The sequence below is a fragment of the Gymnoscopelus braueri genome (assembly GCF_963280865.1).
Source record: "Gymnoscopelus braueri genome assembly, contig: SCAFFOLD_424, whole genome shotgun sequence".
NCBI lineage: Eukaryota > Metazoa > Chordata > Actinopteri > Myctophiformes > Myctophidae > Gymnoscopelus > Gymnoscopelus braueri.
The window spans coordinates 19,654-37,145 of NW_027660580.1; the positions used below are offsets into that span (position 1 = coordinate 19,654).

The following is a 17,492-nucleotide window of genomic DNA, read 5'->3' on the forward strand; positions in this document are numbered from 1 at the left end:
GATTGTTTCCCTTTTTTTGTTTGGACAACTGACCATGGACCGGGAGTGGAGCAAGACAGGGGTCGGGCTTTGGGCTTAGCTCCCGTGCGGGCCCAGTGGTCTCGTGGAGCGGGGACAGTAACGTCCAGGTCGGCCGTTGTTTGTGATGGCACGGCGGGGCCAACGATCACATCGGGGTCAGTCGAGTCCATTTCAAGGGCTGGGGAGACGGCCTCGGGAACCAGGGAGTCGAAGAAAAGCTCGTCATCTTTAATTTTGTGAAGAATTGTGATCCTGCCCTCCAGTTCAGCTATTCGTTGGGATAGGCGATGGCAGTCAACGCAGTTGGATGATCCGGTAAGTGAGAGATGTGAACATCATCATTAATATCAGTTATTATTATCATTATTAATTTTATCCTTCAACTTCAGCCGATCTACAAGCTCACAACTTGCAGATCGGCTGTTTGCCTCTTTCTTATATTATTTGAGAATTTGGCCAATGTTTGACATTTTTTTTTTGTATAGTTTGTTGATTACTCTTGATGCAGCAATGGTCTTTTTATTTGCTATATTACTTTTTCATTTATTAAAAAGGTTACTTAAATTGTCCCTTCACTGTCATCTGGGGACCCCCCCCCCCCCCCCAGAAAAAAAAATCATGTGGGGACCCCTGGCTGGTCCCGATCCACAGGTTGAGAACCACTGACCCAAAATTGCGTCAACATTACAAAGGGGTTAGGCGGAGGCGGAGCTTATCCGATTTGAACACACACTCAGACGGACCGGGGAGCTGCAGGAAGTCGAACTAACGGCTCAGGAGGAGCGAACCTTACAGACATGGATGTTTCCATGCTTCTAATCTACTATAACAGGTAAATTGAATTAGTTTATGGAATTAAAATGTTGTCCAACTTGTTAGTTCATGACCGTGGCGTGTATTTGCCCGAGTATAGCCCTGAAACATGACTGTCATATATGATATGATAGTCATGACGAAACTTCAACCTGGTGTTTGCACTTTCAACTTTACGGTCCTTACATCTAAATAAACGTTCAGATTTCAAATATAAAGTGCTTAACCCATGGCCACGGATGTTACAATTATATATGGTATCTCAGAAGTACCCGTATTTTCCGTATTGTTTAATAAAAAGCATTTTCATCCGATCGATGGCCATTTCCTCATAGAGTTCTAACGTATGTAGAGTGCAATACACTTCCCAACCGATAGGGTCACAGTTAGCATATGGCGAAAAACCTAAGAAAATGGCCACCGATCGGATTAAAATGCTTTTTATTGAACAATACGGAAGATACGTGTACATCTGAGGGTCCGTACATACTTGTAACATTCGTGGCCATGAGGTCAGCACTTTATATTTGGAATCTGAACGTTTATGTGGATGTACGGGCTATAAATGGAGAAAGTGCAAACACTAGTTTGCAGTTTATCCATGACGCTCGTGATCCATGGCTATAAGGCAGGCCTGACTCGCAAATTTTGAAACTAGTCGTTGGTAGAAACATATTTACACACGATTAAAATATAATTGTATCCAAGTGATGTTTATAATTAGTAAATCAATAAGTCTGATTAAGTACTTTAGCCCTATTTTATACTTTTGTCGTACAACAGCGTTGCTTAAAAAAAATCGCCAATCTACAAGCTCACAACATGTTGCATTGTGATGCTTTATTGTGATTGTGATTTGAAAATCGCTTTTATTAAAATATTTATTCAATTAAATGTTCCAGCCCTGTGGGTCAGAAAAACAAAACTGGCCTAGGGTACCAAGTAAAAAAATATCTCATCTTAAACAATGACTTAATTGTATTTTCACTAACTTTTGATTTTTCTTTTATAGGTGTTTGAGACTGATACATAGCAATGCACTGGAATTGTAAGTAGGCCTACTGCTTTTTTTCTTCAGAAAAACTAGTTAAAGGGCAAGACCACTTTGGTAGAGGTTTGGGTTGTGTAGTTACCTTGCCATGATGTAACTCCAAAGGTGGACAAGAAATCAAAAATAATTGCTCCATTGATTAGAAATTGATAATTCAAAATATTGATAAATATACATGGGTTTGGTGATGTTCTATATTGTCTGAATTAGCTTTGATTGTGTTTGTTTATGTGCTAAAATAGTGACTTTGAGAGCTGTTTCACCGTACAATGTAAGTCAATGAGGAGCATATTTTGAATGATCAATTTCTAATCAATGGAGCAATTATTTTTGATTTCTTGTCCTCCTTTGGAGTTACATCATGGCAAGGTAAATACACAACACAAACCTCTACCAAAGTGGTCTTGCCCTTTTAAGCACTATCGCTTTAAACATGGAAGCCATGCCAGAACCACGCAATTTAAAAAACATAATTTACCATTATAAATCCTAACCAAACAGTAAAGAAATACCACATCACACTGGGCAGAAAAAAGTGTTACACTGGCATTCACCTCATTAGAGCTATTTGGATGCAGTAACCTATGTTAAATCTGGAGGCCATTGCAACAATATTTTTCGAACAAGTCTGAACTAGTGTTTTGCTATTCTTCAATGTATCTCTAAAACGACTATTTTGAATCTTAATTTGTCCTTCCTGTCTTTTAGATTGTGGCAGTGTTCTGTCGCTCAAAAGCGAAGATTTCCAAGAACTTGACAAACACACTCTTGGGTTCTTGGAGATTTTCAAGTCCAAGGGAGGACGTTGTGCTCCACAACTCAAGGAGTATCTGCGGCAGGTATCACCAGAGGTAAAGGCTATTGATGGATCGCTTACACCCTCAACTGTCTTGGGCCATCCTCTCCAGCTGTTCCCTATTTCTTTACTTCTTGCTCTGTGCTCCTTCTCCAGGTGTTTTTGGGTCTTCCTCTGCTCCGTTTGCCTGGTGCGTTCCATGTTAATGTTTAATTATTGCTGTTTTGTTTCTCCTGAATGTGTGACTAATCCTGCTCCACTTTCTCCTTATCAGCTGTACCTCCACTGTTAAGTTTCTAAGATACAAAGTCATCCCTCCATAGACTGCCCTATTCATGATAATTAAAACTGGTATCTGATTGCATTTAATGGCATTCTCCCACTGTTAAGTTTCTAAGATACAAAGTCATTAAGTCACAATTCCCTCCATAGACTGCCCTATTCATGATAATTAAAACTTGTATCTGATTGCATTTAATGGCATTCTCTTTTGTATCTGACAAAAATTTACCCAAAAAAAAAAACTTTTCTCATGAGCAACTTTTTCTCAATAAACAATGGATTGATTGATGATTGTAGAGGTGCAATATTGGTGAGTTTATTGCCATGAAATGCAATCAAGTTTTATTTCTCATGAAGAGGGCTGTGTATGATGGAAATTGCGACTTAGAGGTTGCAGTATACAATGTAAACATTGTCTTACGTCACTTCTGTCTAGTCCTTGACCACTTAGCAGTCTTGTGTGTTTATTTTTCAGAGTACAGACACTACTGGGAGGCGAACTGCAGTCCTCCTTGGCCTTCCTGAGATCCTTGGGGATGATGACACAGAGTTCTTCAAGACATGCTTTGTAAGTTGTCTCTAGTCCTGACTATTTCATTCCACACCACAGGATTCCCAATTTATTTTAACACTTGTTTTTGTTACTTTGATATATTTTAGTATTAGTATTACTTATTTTCCACTCAGCTTCATCAACACTTCTGTATAGCTTCTTATTGTATGCACTGTTGACCTATCTCTGAAAGGACCCTTTTAGTGGTATCTCCTGTCTTTCCAAAGGGTCCAGTCGCAGCTCACTAGAGTCACCCCATGTGAAACCCAAATGCTTTCAAAAACTAAATGATAAAACAAATGTCATTTATCTATAGACACAGGTATCTGTACACCTTCACTTGTCTTTATGAGGGGATCTACTAATATTTCCTATAACTAATTAATTAAAGTCTAACACATCAATCTTCTTCTTCTTGCGTATGTCATCAGATCCTCAGCTCCGTTGCAGCAAGCCAGTCCAGCGTCTCGTCATCCAGGTTCATCAGGCCTAGGTCGCCATGTGGTGGGCGGTGTTTCGGGCAGCTGGTCATGATGTGTTCCACAGTCTTTAGGGGGTCTCCAGGTTCACAGTGGGCACTGTCCGAGAGGCCCCACTGTTGCATTGCTTCACCGAAGCGTCCCACGCTTGTCCTCAGGCGGTTGAGGGTTGTCCACTGCTTACGGGGCAGGTGCTGGCCAGGGACATCTGTGGGATCCTCGATGTAGTTGTGAAGCCTAGATGGTTCTGCTGCTTTCCACTGTTCCCTCCACCTTGCCTTGCTAGTCTGCAGTCTAACACATCAATGTTAGACTGTTTCTCTTCAAACAACATCAACACTTCACTGATACTCTTGGTAAATAAGTTTGCTATACTATTTGAAAATGGTGCCAACATGACAACTGTTTAGTTCAGGACATGGCTATGTTTAACAACGTGATACACTATCTGGTCATAATAGATCTTGGGATAACAACTCTACTTTCAAGCAGACAGAATGTTTACAGCTGTCTAGATGTACTTAAATCATTAATTGATCTGTTAATTATTTATGCGTGTACAGTATTTACAGTCTGTTCTTTCTATTGAATATAGTCATTCCAGAATTGTACTTCCCCTTAGTGGGTGTGTATTGTGTTTTCTACCATATAAAAAGGCGACATTTGACATGTTGTTAGGACACCGATGACCTTCCAGACATGTCCCACCTCTCCATTGGGATCCTGACCGTGGTTCCTGAAGACAGCCCGGCTTCTCCTCACTCACTGCACTTGGACTCTTCACTATCATGCATCGTCTTGGAAGGTACAACAGTGATGACCTTCAAAGTCTCCCACATGCCATCTGCCTACTGTTTGGACTGATTTACGCACTGAATTTGGAGTACCCCAAATCAATGAAGAACACCTTTGATTTTATTCAAAGAGTTCTTCTCTCACTTGGACATAAATCCCTAAAACCCAAAATACAATCTCTCAAAAACTGATGGAGTTAATGATTGTTAAGATTAGAATAACCACTGGATTAATGCAGGCACTTTGATTGTTTAGCTTTGAATAACCATCAATTTAATGCAGACACTTTAATTTTGATTGTTACGGTTATAATAACCATTGATTTATTGCACTCATTTTGATTTTTGTATTGCTAAGGTTATAATTGAATATAAATTGAATTTATTTGTGACTTGTATTACATTCCACATTACTTTTGAAAATCTAAAATCTAAAATCCACAATGCATTGCATAAAGGCATAGCTATTTTTTAAAGATCTTTGACAGACTACAAACTAAGGTTACTTTTCTATGTCTCTGCAACCTTGTGATACCTTCTACCCCGATTTACAGCCATACCCTCCAGCCTCTTCTACACAGGCCTGCCGACCTGTTGATGAGGTATGTTTTCTTTAGATTTAACCCATGTAGACCTACAAGCTCTTAGCACAGCACTCGGTGCTGCGCTATGAGCTTGTATAGTAGCCTATAGTTTTGATGATTTTTGACCAAGTACAATTAAGGGCCTTTTGTCTTTTCTGCACAGCCGTATGCAGCTACATATATGGACTTGGATCAGTGGAACCAAGAAACACCCAGTGTACTGCAACCTCCATCTCCGTCCAGTGATGCTCCAGTAGAAGGTGTGGTTCCTCAGCTAAGTGTCAGCAGACTTGGCACTGTTGTCCTTCAAATTCAGGATTCATAGATGAGTTTTGCTTTTTTTTAAAAAACTTTTCTTTACAGTTTTTGACGTGCTTTCAATCTTTCTAGGTCAAGGTCAGGAGAAGCTCCAGCTCCAGTTGAGGAGGATAACCACTGTGCTCTCCAGTATCAGTAAGTTTTATTGCCTGTAATGTTGCAGTTTTCAGTTGTCTGCTAATTTCTTTGTCTCACTTGAAACTTTACTTTATCCTGTACCTCTTTTGTGAGTTCTCTGACATGACTGGAAAACATTGGTATCCCAAAATAAAACTGTTTTCTGTTTACTGAAGAGCTGGGGAGATCGACCCCTGCTACTGAACAAATACTCATCAATGACTGCTATCAGAATATACTGTAGAGCTTTGTAGAACAGTACTCAATCTTATTGTTTTACAAATACACTCAGTAGACTCAGATTTTTTTGTCTTTGTTCTAGGCTCTGAGAAACTAGACGCACTGAAGGGCTTTATCACCCTGGTCGGTGACCTAGAGTCTGGAGTGTCCAGTCTCGGGCAGCAGGAGCTATATCCAGGTATGGATGTATACGTTTGCCATACATTTCACACTGAACCTGACGTTCTTGGTAGCGAGTGATCCGTGTTGTGAGCTGCAACTAGATAGTGAAGTTTTCAGAAGGTCACAGTTGTCTGTTTTCATGGTGCACTGAGCGCAGAAAGGGGTCAATGTAGCTGATGTCTTAAAATGCAGTTTGTTAATTGCTCGCTCTCTATTCACAGGCTGTGGACAGATGATTTCATCTGTGCAGCTGGCAGCCATACACCAGCGTGCCAGGAAGGACTGCAAGAGGCTATTCCACGCCTTGTTCGAGGTGTTCTTCACCCATGAGGAGTGCCGCAATGCCGTCGTATACGGAAAGCATGGTGTCATCCCAGAGGGGAAGAACAAACTGGATGAGGCGAAGAGGCACTGTTCAGTAAGTATTTGTCACACCACTAGTTCCTCAGAGTAGTGTTATAGATGGCCAGTCAGTGGAGTTGGTAACCACTTATAGATATATATCTTGGGGTATCTTGTGACAATGTATACACATGTCTGTCTTACTGTGTTGTGTTTTTAGGGCTTTTATTTCGGGGGACGGGCGTGCTATAACAATTAAACTTAAAAATATGATACATTCGGAATAAATAGCCTCCAAGTAAAATTTGCAGAGAGCAAGGAGGCTGCCAAGGGCCCCTCCCCTCCCCTCATAACCAGTTGATCAGCTGTAAACTCTGTCTACACAGACTGTGGCAGGCACAGGGCTCCAGAGTGCGACCTGCCTATTGTGCTGTATGTGCGAGTTAAATCTGATTTCGAACCACCTCTGGAGGTGGTTTCAAATCAGATTTCAACTCAGATTTCAACTCAGATTTCAACTCGGATGTGTGCATTTAGACTGATTTAACCAGAATCTCCTGTTGACTAGTTGAGCACAATTTCCTAAATTAATATTTAAAAAAAGTTTAGGTTGGAGTCAGGTGCTGGTGAAAGTGTATGCAATGCTTTAGATGCTCATTTCAAATTCCAGTCCAGTCTTTTAGCCAACCCGCACTGGCTGCTGCAGATTAAGTGTCTTTGTGTTTTATATGTATACAAAATTGAGTGTTTAAATCCCATGTGCTTTCTTGTTATCTTATCTTTCAGCTGCTGCTCAACGATCGGACCGAAAATTAACCCAGTTGAACTATGAAAAGACGGTCAAGTCTTGGCTGCAGTTTGCGCCTGGCCGTCAGGGAGGCATCCCGAGGAATGCTCTGGAGCAGCAGGGACCGGATCTGGATGCAGGTGGCACCTCTGCAGGTTCCCTCCCTCCCTGAAGGGATTAACCCATTACAACCGGGACAGCGTTTTGCGTTTGAACTTCAACCATTTTTTCTTTTCTTTAACCCATCTAGACCGGGACAGCGTTTTGCGTTTGAACTTGGACCTTTATTTCTTTTCTTTTTATAAAAAACAACAAAAAAAAAATCGTGAAAATGAATATTTTGTCCCCGATTCTGTCTTCTAAATACTTCTTCCAAATCTGTGGTTCTCAAATGTTTCCATGTCAAGGACCCCCAAAATCACATGTATTTGGACGCAGACCCCCACCTAGAAAAATATCTTTCCAGGGACCCCCAGAAACAGATTTCAGTTACAAAAGTTTCCTTTGAAAAATATATATTCAAAGATTTGAACAAATGTTTACGATTTTTCAAAAATAGCAGATCTATCATTTAGAAGACATTCACAGAATCGGGTCAAAATATCCAAATGCTTGCAGACATTTTCACGATTTCTTTCATAAATAGCAGATCTACAATCTTGTATATGTTCTATATTTCATCTGTTAAAGCATAAAAACAATGGTTAAAGCAGTTCAGGTCTAAATGCCTTGGTTCAATAAATGTGAAGATTCAAATCATATTGTCTGTCTTTATTTTTATATTTTCACATTTTGGGAAATGTAAGGTAATTTTGAACAAGATGTAGCCTTACAGTATATCAGCATACATAATTTAAAATGTACATGCAGATTACCATTAGGTTGTTGGATGATCAGGATCAATATTGATTCCTAATATGATTCAGTATAATCCAATTAATAAATTAAATCAGTGTTCGATTCCTGATGTTGATTCAACATAAAATCAACTAAAATGTGCATGCAGATTACCATTTAGATGATGGTTGAATCAATGTTGATTCCTAATGTTGATTCAACATTAAATCAACTAAAATGTGCATGCAGATTACCATTTAGATGATGGTTGAATCAATATTGAGTCATAACGTTGATTCAACATAAAATCAACTAAAATCAGCATGCAGAATACCATTTAGATGATGGTTGAATCAACGTTGATATAGTGTTAGTTAGTGGTTGAAACCCAACGTTGAATCAAATAATAATGGCGTTGTGATTTCAGTACAGTTTCAACGTTGAGATTGAACGTTGAGTCAACCGTTATGGCCGACTATTTTTCAACGTTGATTCACCCATATTTTGCTATCTGGGAGTAGACTGAAAGAACGAGCCCAATCGATGGTCTTGAAGGGCGGATCCAAACCCAGGCGCTGGATTCCTGCACCGCTTCCTATTGCTTCACCAATCTATGTCCCCGCCTCCCCTCCCCCCCCCCCCCGGCCTGTGCACGGAGCACGCTGACGTCACCAAATTCAGAGCGACGCCCCTCTGCACTCTGATTGGTTAGGAGATAACAAGGTCCTAAGACCAGCGTTCCTGCAAGGTTCTCCCAGCCTTTTTTTCTTTTGAAAAAAAAAAAAAAAGGCTTGGGTTTCCGAGGCTACGAACCTAGTGATCCAAAGGCTAGTGCTCTACCGACTGACCTACCGGACAAAACAGTGTCCCTGTCACAGTTTACATTTTACCAGTAGATCAAGTATCCGATCATGGAGCCGTAGTGCTTTGAGGCGTACGCAAAAGACTTCCCATAGTTCCCTGCAGACATGGTGACAAAGTGGACGCCTTTCTCTCTCCTGGCAAACTGATTGGCCACTCCCCGGATCTTAAACGAGCCTGTCAAATATAGAAAATAAAGAGATACACACTGCAGTCATTGCGTCATTAAACTAATGAACACAATACATAGATGTTGACTGGTAGAGTCTACACTACTACGGTAACCACTTTGGCAGGTAACCAGACCAGATCATTGAAGAATGATCACTTATTTTAACCAAAGAAAATCACCCATAAAGGTATATTTGGTTCCTAATAGGGCTGTCAGAACGAATTTCACTATTCGAAAAAAAATCTAATTATTATTATTTTTTTTACTATTCGAATGTTAAAATTGGTATTCGAATGTAGCTTTTATCATTTATTAAAACATTTTTTTTATACATTTTGTTTTTATAAAATTTTATATAAAATGTATTTTATAAAAGAATTTAACGATCCGAAACAAGCCCGCTTCTTGCCTGCAGGCATGTAAAAAAGGTGCTCGTCAGGTCACGTGATATCAACAATACTGTTTGAGAGCCGGCACCTCGCGAGAGTGCAGTAGTTGTAAACATGGCGGAAGGCGGCGATGTCGTGGATGCACCAGAGATCACCACTCATGATCATTTAAGGAGTGATGTGTGGAAAGTTTTTGGATTTCCATCCAAAAACGGAAAAATAACAAGAAAAGACATAGCAATCTGTAGAGTATGCAAGATCGAAATTAAGTATCACACCACTACAAGCAACCTGAGGAATCATGTCGCAATGTTGCACCCTGCTACATTTGCCGAGATGGCAGATGTGGATGAACCACATGTAAAACAGGCTAGGATGACCTCGTTTCTGCCCCCCTCCTCCTCAATGTGAGGTTTGCCTGCTGCTCGCCAGAAGGCGATTACAAAGAAATTGACCCAATTTATCTGCAAAGATATGAGGCCGATTAAAATCTCGCAGGGGGCTGGGTTCCAAGAGTTCATACGGGAGCTTGAGCCAAGGTACACAATTCCCTGCAACACTACAATCACTGACAAAGTTGTGAAGCTATACGATGTCACTAAAGACAAAGTCAGACAAATGGTTAATGGAGAACCACAGATGGGTGGACGTCACTAGCCACGGAAAGCTATGTGACACTCACTGCACATTTTATAAATGAGAAATGGGAGCTGAAAGATGTCATTCTCAAAACGGCGGAAGCCCAGACAAGCCACACAGCTGAGAATGTCGCAGGCTACATAGAAGGCATACTCGATGAGTACAACGTTAGTCGTGAGTCCGTTCTCTCCATCACCACGGACAACGCAACTAATTATATTAATGCGGTGGAGCAGCACCTCCTTGCCACCAGCGTCCCGTGTATGGCTCACACAATTAACCTGGCTGTGAGGAAAGGTCTAGCAGTTCGAGCCATTCATACTCCGGTCAGCAGACTAAAGGCCACAGCACTGCATTTCAACAAGTCTCCAGCAGACATGTACCTCCTGGAGGCCAAGCAGACGGCACTTTCTGTCACACAAAATAAGCTAATCAACGACTGCGCTACTCGGTGGAATAGCACCTACGATATGGTGTGTCGGGCAGCTGAGCAACAAGCTCCCGTAGCAGCGGTAATCATGGAAAAGAAACTCGGTCATCTGGAGTTGAGCACCAATGAGTGGACGATTATGGAGAGGGTCAGAGAAGTGCTTAAGCCTTTCAAAGTGGCCACTGAGGCTTTATCAACCGACCGATTCCCAACAGCATCAGCCGTTCTTCCCCTTAAGTTTGTGCTTTTGTCGCAACTCCAGACTTCCACCGACGACCCAGCAGCAGTCAATGAAATGAAAACAAAGATCTCAACCGACCTCAAGAAGAGATACAGTGAGGACAAAGCAGCTGCCTTCATGCTACTTAACGCCGCTAGCTACCTGGTTCATTTGGATGACGGACAAAAACATAAAGTACGTGAGAAAATTAAAAGTGAACTGCAGTTGCTGTGGGTTGAAGAGGAGCGAGATGTGGTTGTGATTGCTGAGGACCCGGGGCAAGACGAGGAAGGAGCAGCCATGGCTACAGCAGGGACATCGCGCCAGGGCAAGAAGACAGCCAAGAAAACAGCGCTTAGCGCCATGGGAGATCTGTTTGGGAATGTTTACAGTCAAGCCACAGATCCATCAGGTTTGTTTTTATTTTATTTTTGTAAATTATTTTGGTAAAATAAATAAAAGTAAGCACAGTATAACTTAAACCCAGGATATACACATTAAATCATAAAGTGTAACGAAACACTTCTTTTCAATGTGGTCCTACTATAGGTGCCACCGTAGACATACTACAACAAGAGATGGTGTCGTACGAGAGAGAGATTCCGCTACCGAGCGACGGCAACCCACTTGAGTGGTGGGGGGTGTCATGTTCCAAGTACCCCCACCTTGCCCAGCTGGCAGGGCGCTATTTGTGCATCCCGGGTACTTCGGTTAGAGCAGAGAGGGTTTTCTCCACCACCGGGATAATCGTAAATATAAAACGCTCTGCATTAGATCCAGAAAATGTGGATCGCCTTGTGTTTTTGGCTAACAACCTTTAAGTCTCGCCAATGTTGTTGTTTTGTTTTGTTTTTATTTGATGCTGCTGAACGCTGAGCACTTTATTATTTTCATATTATTTTATTCGTTTGGAACAGTGGTTTTGTTTGGTCAAAGTTGACAAGATAACTTAACAGATTTACACTACAGTTGCAATGTAGCTATGTTGGCTTATTTCACTTTCATTGCTGGACTTATTGGGACTGTTCAGTGTACATGAACACAATGTGTTCATGTCATGATAGGAGCCTATTCATTGTTTAAAAAAAAAGAAGAGAGAGAAACTGGACTTGTCCTGCTGTTAAAGACTGTTCCTTCCTCGTTTCATATTGAGTCTACTGAGTGCACAAGTGAAGTGCATTAGATAGCAATCTGTGCTGTACTCAATAAAATACAACGTATCCAACGTTATACATTTTGTGCCTGCCTATCATTATTACATGCAAGCGACATCAGTGTTGTTGTGTTGAAAAAATAGCTTTGGCGTTTGGATGGGGCGCCGTCTAGTGGACATAACGTGCATGATTAACCACATCGATGTTCGTTGTACTGTATAACCTTAACCCTAGAACCGAAATACATTTTTAGACGGGAATAAAGTACCCGAATCCGCCCGAATCCGCCCGAAAAGCGCGCGCGCGCACGGGAACATGCACGCGCGATATAATATTATATATAATATATTCAGAGCCAAAAGTAAGAAAAGTCAGGGGCGCAGCACAGAGCAGGATTCCAGCACCAGTCACCTCATAGAAGGACTCAGAGCAGAGCTGTTGGAAATTAAAAAATAGTTCTGGAAACTGCAGAGGCTAACAGAAAGACTCAAACAGACAGAACTTCAGCCTACGCCAGGAACCGACCAGGAGGATGCAGAGCCTGTCAGGAAGCTCAGATTGGAGAGTCATGCAGACACTGCTTCAAGTGTGGCCACGAGGGGCACATCTCCAGAGGATGTCGTCAAGGCAGAGAACAGCAGGGAAACGAGAGAGGGCTGCTGAGTCGGGACTCTCAGTAGCCCATGGACATGAGACCCCACTTAGTCCCACTGAGCAGACAGCTGTCACCCAAGTAACTTCCCCGTTCCAGAGCCCCGCCAACTATCTCGCACCCCGACGCCAAGCCAAACTCCTAGACCTCATAGGTAAGAGGTGTATGGTCCATTGTCAGTTAGACGGGGTTCCTGTAGAAGCATTATGGGACACGGGTGCGCAGTCTGGTCTTATTAATGAGGAATGGAGGAAGGTGAATTTACCTCATCGTGTGGTGAGACCTATTAGTGAACTGTTGGAGGCAGACAGAGTAATTGGACTTGCAGCAAACCAAACTGAGATACCTTTCCTTGGCTGGGTGGAGGTGGAGTTTAGACTAGGCAAAGATGTAGACCATGTAGAGACACTTTTAGTCCCCACCCTAGTGTCAAGTGACCCAAATGTTGCAGAGCAGCCCATAATTGGCTTTAATGTAATAGAGGCAGTGCTAAATGGGGAGATGATGTCAGAGGCAAGGTCAGCGACCATTCTCCAAGTGAGTAAGGCATTCTCTGTGACTTTCAGAGCAGCAAAGTCAGTGCTCAGGCTCGTGCAGTCCCCAGAGATAAGTGAAGAAGTGGGAATTGTGCATAGAGGGAAGAAGAGGGTTCACTTAGCAGCTGGACAGGTCAGCATTGTCTATGTCAAAGCTAGTAGTGGAGCACAGTTTCAAGGTCAAAACCTCTTACTTGTCCCTTGTGAAGAGCCCACACTACCTGAGGGGATTATCATTGAAGAGGGGTTAGTCAGTATCCCCACAGACAGGTCAATGTATGTGCCGGTCCCCATTGCAAATGTCAGCAAGCAGGCCATGACTTTAGATAAACGCACAGTTCTGGGTCACCTCCAAATAGTCAAGACTGCCTATCCAGTTAGAGTGGAACAGATAGAGAGTGATGTCAACAATAAAGAGGGAGGAAGGGAGGACAGTAAACAGAGTGACACTAAACAGACAGGAGAGCAGACAGGTGAACAGAAAAGGGACACCACTTGCAACCAACCAAAAACACCGAAACCAAGTCAGTGGGATCCCCCTGTCAATCATTCCCACCTAACTGATGAACAGAGAGGATTAGTGAGACAGTTACTGAGAGAGGAGTGTCATGCATTTGCCTACAACGAAGATGACATAGGGAGTATCCCCTCCCTGAAACTACACATTAGTCTTCAGGACCCCACTCCAGTAAAGAGAACGTACATGTCAGTCCCCAAACCACTGCATAACGAGGTCAAACAATATATACAGGACTTGCTGAATCGTGGTTGGATAGTCCAGTCAAGATCCCCATACGCATCACCAGTGGTGTGTGTGAGGAAGAAAGATGGGACATTGAGACTTTGTTGCGATTACAGGGAGCTGAACAGAAAATCCATCCCTGATTGCCATCCAATCCCTCGAATTCAAGATATGCTAGACTCTCTCACAGGCAGCTCTTGGTTCTCAGTATTGGATCAGGGGAAGGCCTACCACCAGGGGTTCCTGAGTGAGGAAAGCCAACACCTCACAGCCTTCATAACACCCTGGGGTCTTTATCAGTGGACCAGAATCCCCTTTGGTTTGAGTTCAGCCCCCGCTGAGTTTCAGCGTAACATGGAAGAGTGCCTAGTGGGTCTGAGGGATGATATCTGTCAACCCTACCTTGATGATAATCTCGTTCACAGCTCTAGCTTTGAAGACCATGTCAGCCACATGAGAACTGTGTTCCAAAAACATGGAGTTAAGCTCAGTCCACGCAAGTGTGATGTGTTTAAGCGAAAGGTCAGATTTCTGGGACGGATGGTTTCGGGTGAGGGCTACACGATGGACCCAGCTGAAGTGGCTCCTGTGCAGGCATTAAAGGAGAGGGTACATGTCACAGTTTCAGACTTGAGACGAACAATGGGCTTTCTATCATACTACAGGCCATATATACCAAACTTTTCCAAAATTGCAAAGCCACTGTACCAGCTGCTCTCGTCACCTCCTGACAAGATATCGCCTGCGGAGTCAAAGACAAAGACAAAGACAAACAGAAAGAGTGGCACCAACAAAAATAAAGGTAACCTCCTACCGAACACTCCCATACACTGGACACATAGCCACCAAGAGACACTGAACTTCCTCATAGATAAGCTGATTGAGCCCCCCATTCTTGGCTACCCTGATTTCACCCAGCCTTTCACTTTGCATTGTGATGCGTCCCAGGAGGGACTGGGTGCAGTGCTTTATCAGAGACAGAACAGTAAAATGGTTGTTATTGGGTACGGCTCCAGAACACTAAGCCCACCTGAGAAGAACTATCACATGCACTCAGGGAAGTTAAGAGTTCCTAGCACTGAAATGGGGCATATGTGAGCGTTTCAGAGACTATTTGTATCATGCCCCCCACTTCACAGTATATACTGATAACAATCCCCTGACTTACGTCCTATCAACAGCTAAGCTTAATGCTACAGGTCACCGGTGGGTCGGTGAGTTATCAGATTTTAACTTTTCTATAAAGTACCGCCCAGGTAAACACAATGCTGACGCAGATGGCCTATCCCGTATGTCAGTAGTCATAAACAAGCTCATGGAACAGTGCACAGAGGAGGTTCACCAGGAAGTTATTAGTGCGTCTGTGCAGGGAGTGATAGTACAAAGAGATACACCTCTCATTTGGACCATGCCAGTGTCTGTGGAGGCAGTAACAGTAGTGAGAGATTCACCCACTCTGAGCAAACCTCTAACACCAGAGCAGATCAGAGAAAGCCAACTGAGAGACCCGGTTATTGGTCGAGTCCTCCATCACAAAAGTAACAACCAGCAGCCTTCCAACAAGGTACTCAAAACTGAGTCAGCTGATGTAAGAGCCTTAATGAGGCAATGGCATAAACTGTATATCAATGACAATGGTGTCCTCTATAGAAAAGCCGGTGACAAATGTCAGCTTGTCCTGCCCAGAGAACACCACCCCACTGTGTTTCAGGAGCTCCACCGTGAAATGGGACATCCTGGAGTCGACAGAACACACAACCTGATCAGAGACCGGTTTTATTGGGCCCGTATGCAGAGTGACATAGACCACTTTGTCACCCAAGTCTGTGAGTGTCTGAAGACAAAACGACCCCAAAAAGCAACCAGAGCCCCTCTTATGCCCATTGTGTCAACACGCCCCTTTCAAATAGTGTCTGTCGACTTCCTCCACTTAGAGACTTGCAAACAAGGGTACCAGTATATTCTAGTAGTAATGGATCATTACACCCGTTTCGCACAGGCCTATGCCACCAAAAACAAATGTGCAAAGACTGTGGTTGACAAGTTGTTTAATGACTTTGCCCTTCATTATGGTTTTGCTGAGAAAATTCACCACGACATGGGAGGAGAGTTCCAGAACCGACTTATGGACCAGCTGCAGAGATGCTGTGGTGTAAGAGGCTCTCATACTACATGTTATCACCCACAAGGCAACGGACAGGTAGAGCGTTTTAACAGGACACTACTGTCAATGCTTCGAACACTCACAGACACAGAAAAAGCAGACTGGAAAAGTTCATTGGCCAAGATGATTCATGCATACAACTGCACACGCAGTGAGGCCACTGGATTCTCCCCCTATTACCTTCTTTATGGCCGTTTTCCCCGTCTGCCAATAGACTTGCTTTTCAACATACCACCCACAGAGGGACAAGAGAGCTATGCAGAGTATGTTGAAAAATGGCAAACTAGAATGAAACAAGCATATGAGATTGCCTCCAAAACATCTGCCAAGAAAGCTGCCCGGGGAAAAAAGGGCTATGACAAAAGAGTCCATGGAGCTGACCTTCAACCCGGTGGACGAGTGCTTGTCCGTAATCTGTCAGAAAGAGGGGGTCCGGGCAAGCTACGATCCTATTGGGAAAACAGAGTCCATGTCGTAGTGAAAAGAAGGAGCAGTGACAGCCCTGTTTATGAGGTGGTACTGGAGGGAGGTGGTAAATGTCGAGTGCTGCACAGAAACCTTCTACTCCCATGTGACAGTTTACCCCTAAGTCACCCTGAACCAGACACAGAGCAGAAAAGAGTCAGCCCCACACAGAGGAGAAAAAGGGGACAAAAGACTGATAAACCAATTGTTTGCTCTGACAGTGAAAGCAGTGATGAGGGTGAGCTTGTGTGCCATTTCCCTAATCACAAGCAACAGAGCCAAAGAACTGTAAACCTAGACCCAGAGGCAGAGCCCTTCGTGCCAGAGATGGAATATCGTGAGGAAGAGCCAGCACCACAGGACGTAGGAGAAGACATCGTTGACTACACAGCAGCAGAGGACAGAGATGACGCTTCAGAGCCTGGAGATCGTCTGCTAGAATCATCAGAGCAGCCGATGTCGGAGGAAGATGAGCCTGCATCACCAACCGTGAGTGCCTACCCCCAGAGGGAGAGATGGCGCCCGAGAATGCTGACCTATGGGACCCTGGGTGAGCCATCGGTGGTCGAGGTTGGAGTTGATAACCTGCATGTGAGTATGCCTTCAGCCACGAGAGACTGTGGCGACCTTGGACCATGCCAGACATTGAAGTATCAAATTAAGATAGACTTTCATAGACACTTGAAGTGACATTTGATATTTGCCTTATAAGAGACTCTTGAAGAGAAAAACAAAAACAAAAACACACACACACACACACACACACACACACACACACACACACACACACACACACACACACACACACACACACAATGATGACTGTTTTTTAATGTCCCAATCATACATCTATATATCGAAATGCAACAGACTCCAGCTTTGCAGCATTTGC

General features: G+C 43.2%; 1 protein-coding gene and 1 long non-coding RNA gene across 3 annotated transcripts; both read left to right on the forward strand.

The window, feature by feature from the left end:
* Nucleotides 1-753: 753 nt before the first annotated feature.
* Nucleotides 754-5,680, forward strand: LOC308081422 (uncharacterized protein). 2 transcript variants are annotated; one of them, XM_080457792.1, is made up of 6 exons: nucleotides 756-853; nucleotides 2,838-2,871; nucleotides 3,948-4,351; nucleotides 4,674-4,800; nucleotides 5,344-5,391; nucleotides 5,537-5,680. In XM_080457792.1, the coding sequence occupies exons 1-3, from the start codon at nucleotides 819-821 to the stop codon at nucleotides 4,221-4,223; spliced, it is 345 nt and encodes a 114-aa protein (XP_080313918.1). In that variant the 5' UTR covers nucleotides 756-818; the 3' UTR covers nucleotides 4,224-4,351; nucleotides 4,674-4,800; nucleotides 5,344-5,391; nucleotides 5,537-5,680. The 2 variants fall into 2 exon arrangements, 1 of the variants encoding a protein (XP_080313918.1); XR_013932847.1 differs by lacking the exon at nucleotides 2,838-2,871 and having other exon boundaries at nucleotides 754-853.
* A 93-nt stretch (nucleotides 5,681-5,773) lies between these two features.
* On the forward strand, nucleotides 5,774-7,615 carry LOC308081423. Its single transcript, XR_013932848.1, has 4 exons — nucleotides 5,774-5,826; nucleotides 6,131-6,226; nucleotides 6,432-6,628; nucleotides 7,339-7,615. It is a non-coding gene; the product is annotated as an uncharacterized lncRNA (long non-coding RNA).
* The last annotated feature ends 9,877 nt before the right edge of the window (nucleotides 7,616-17,492 follow it).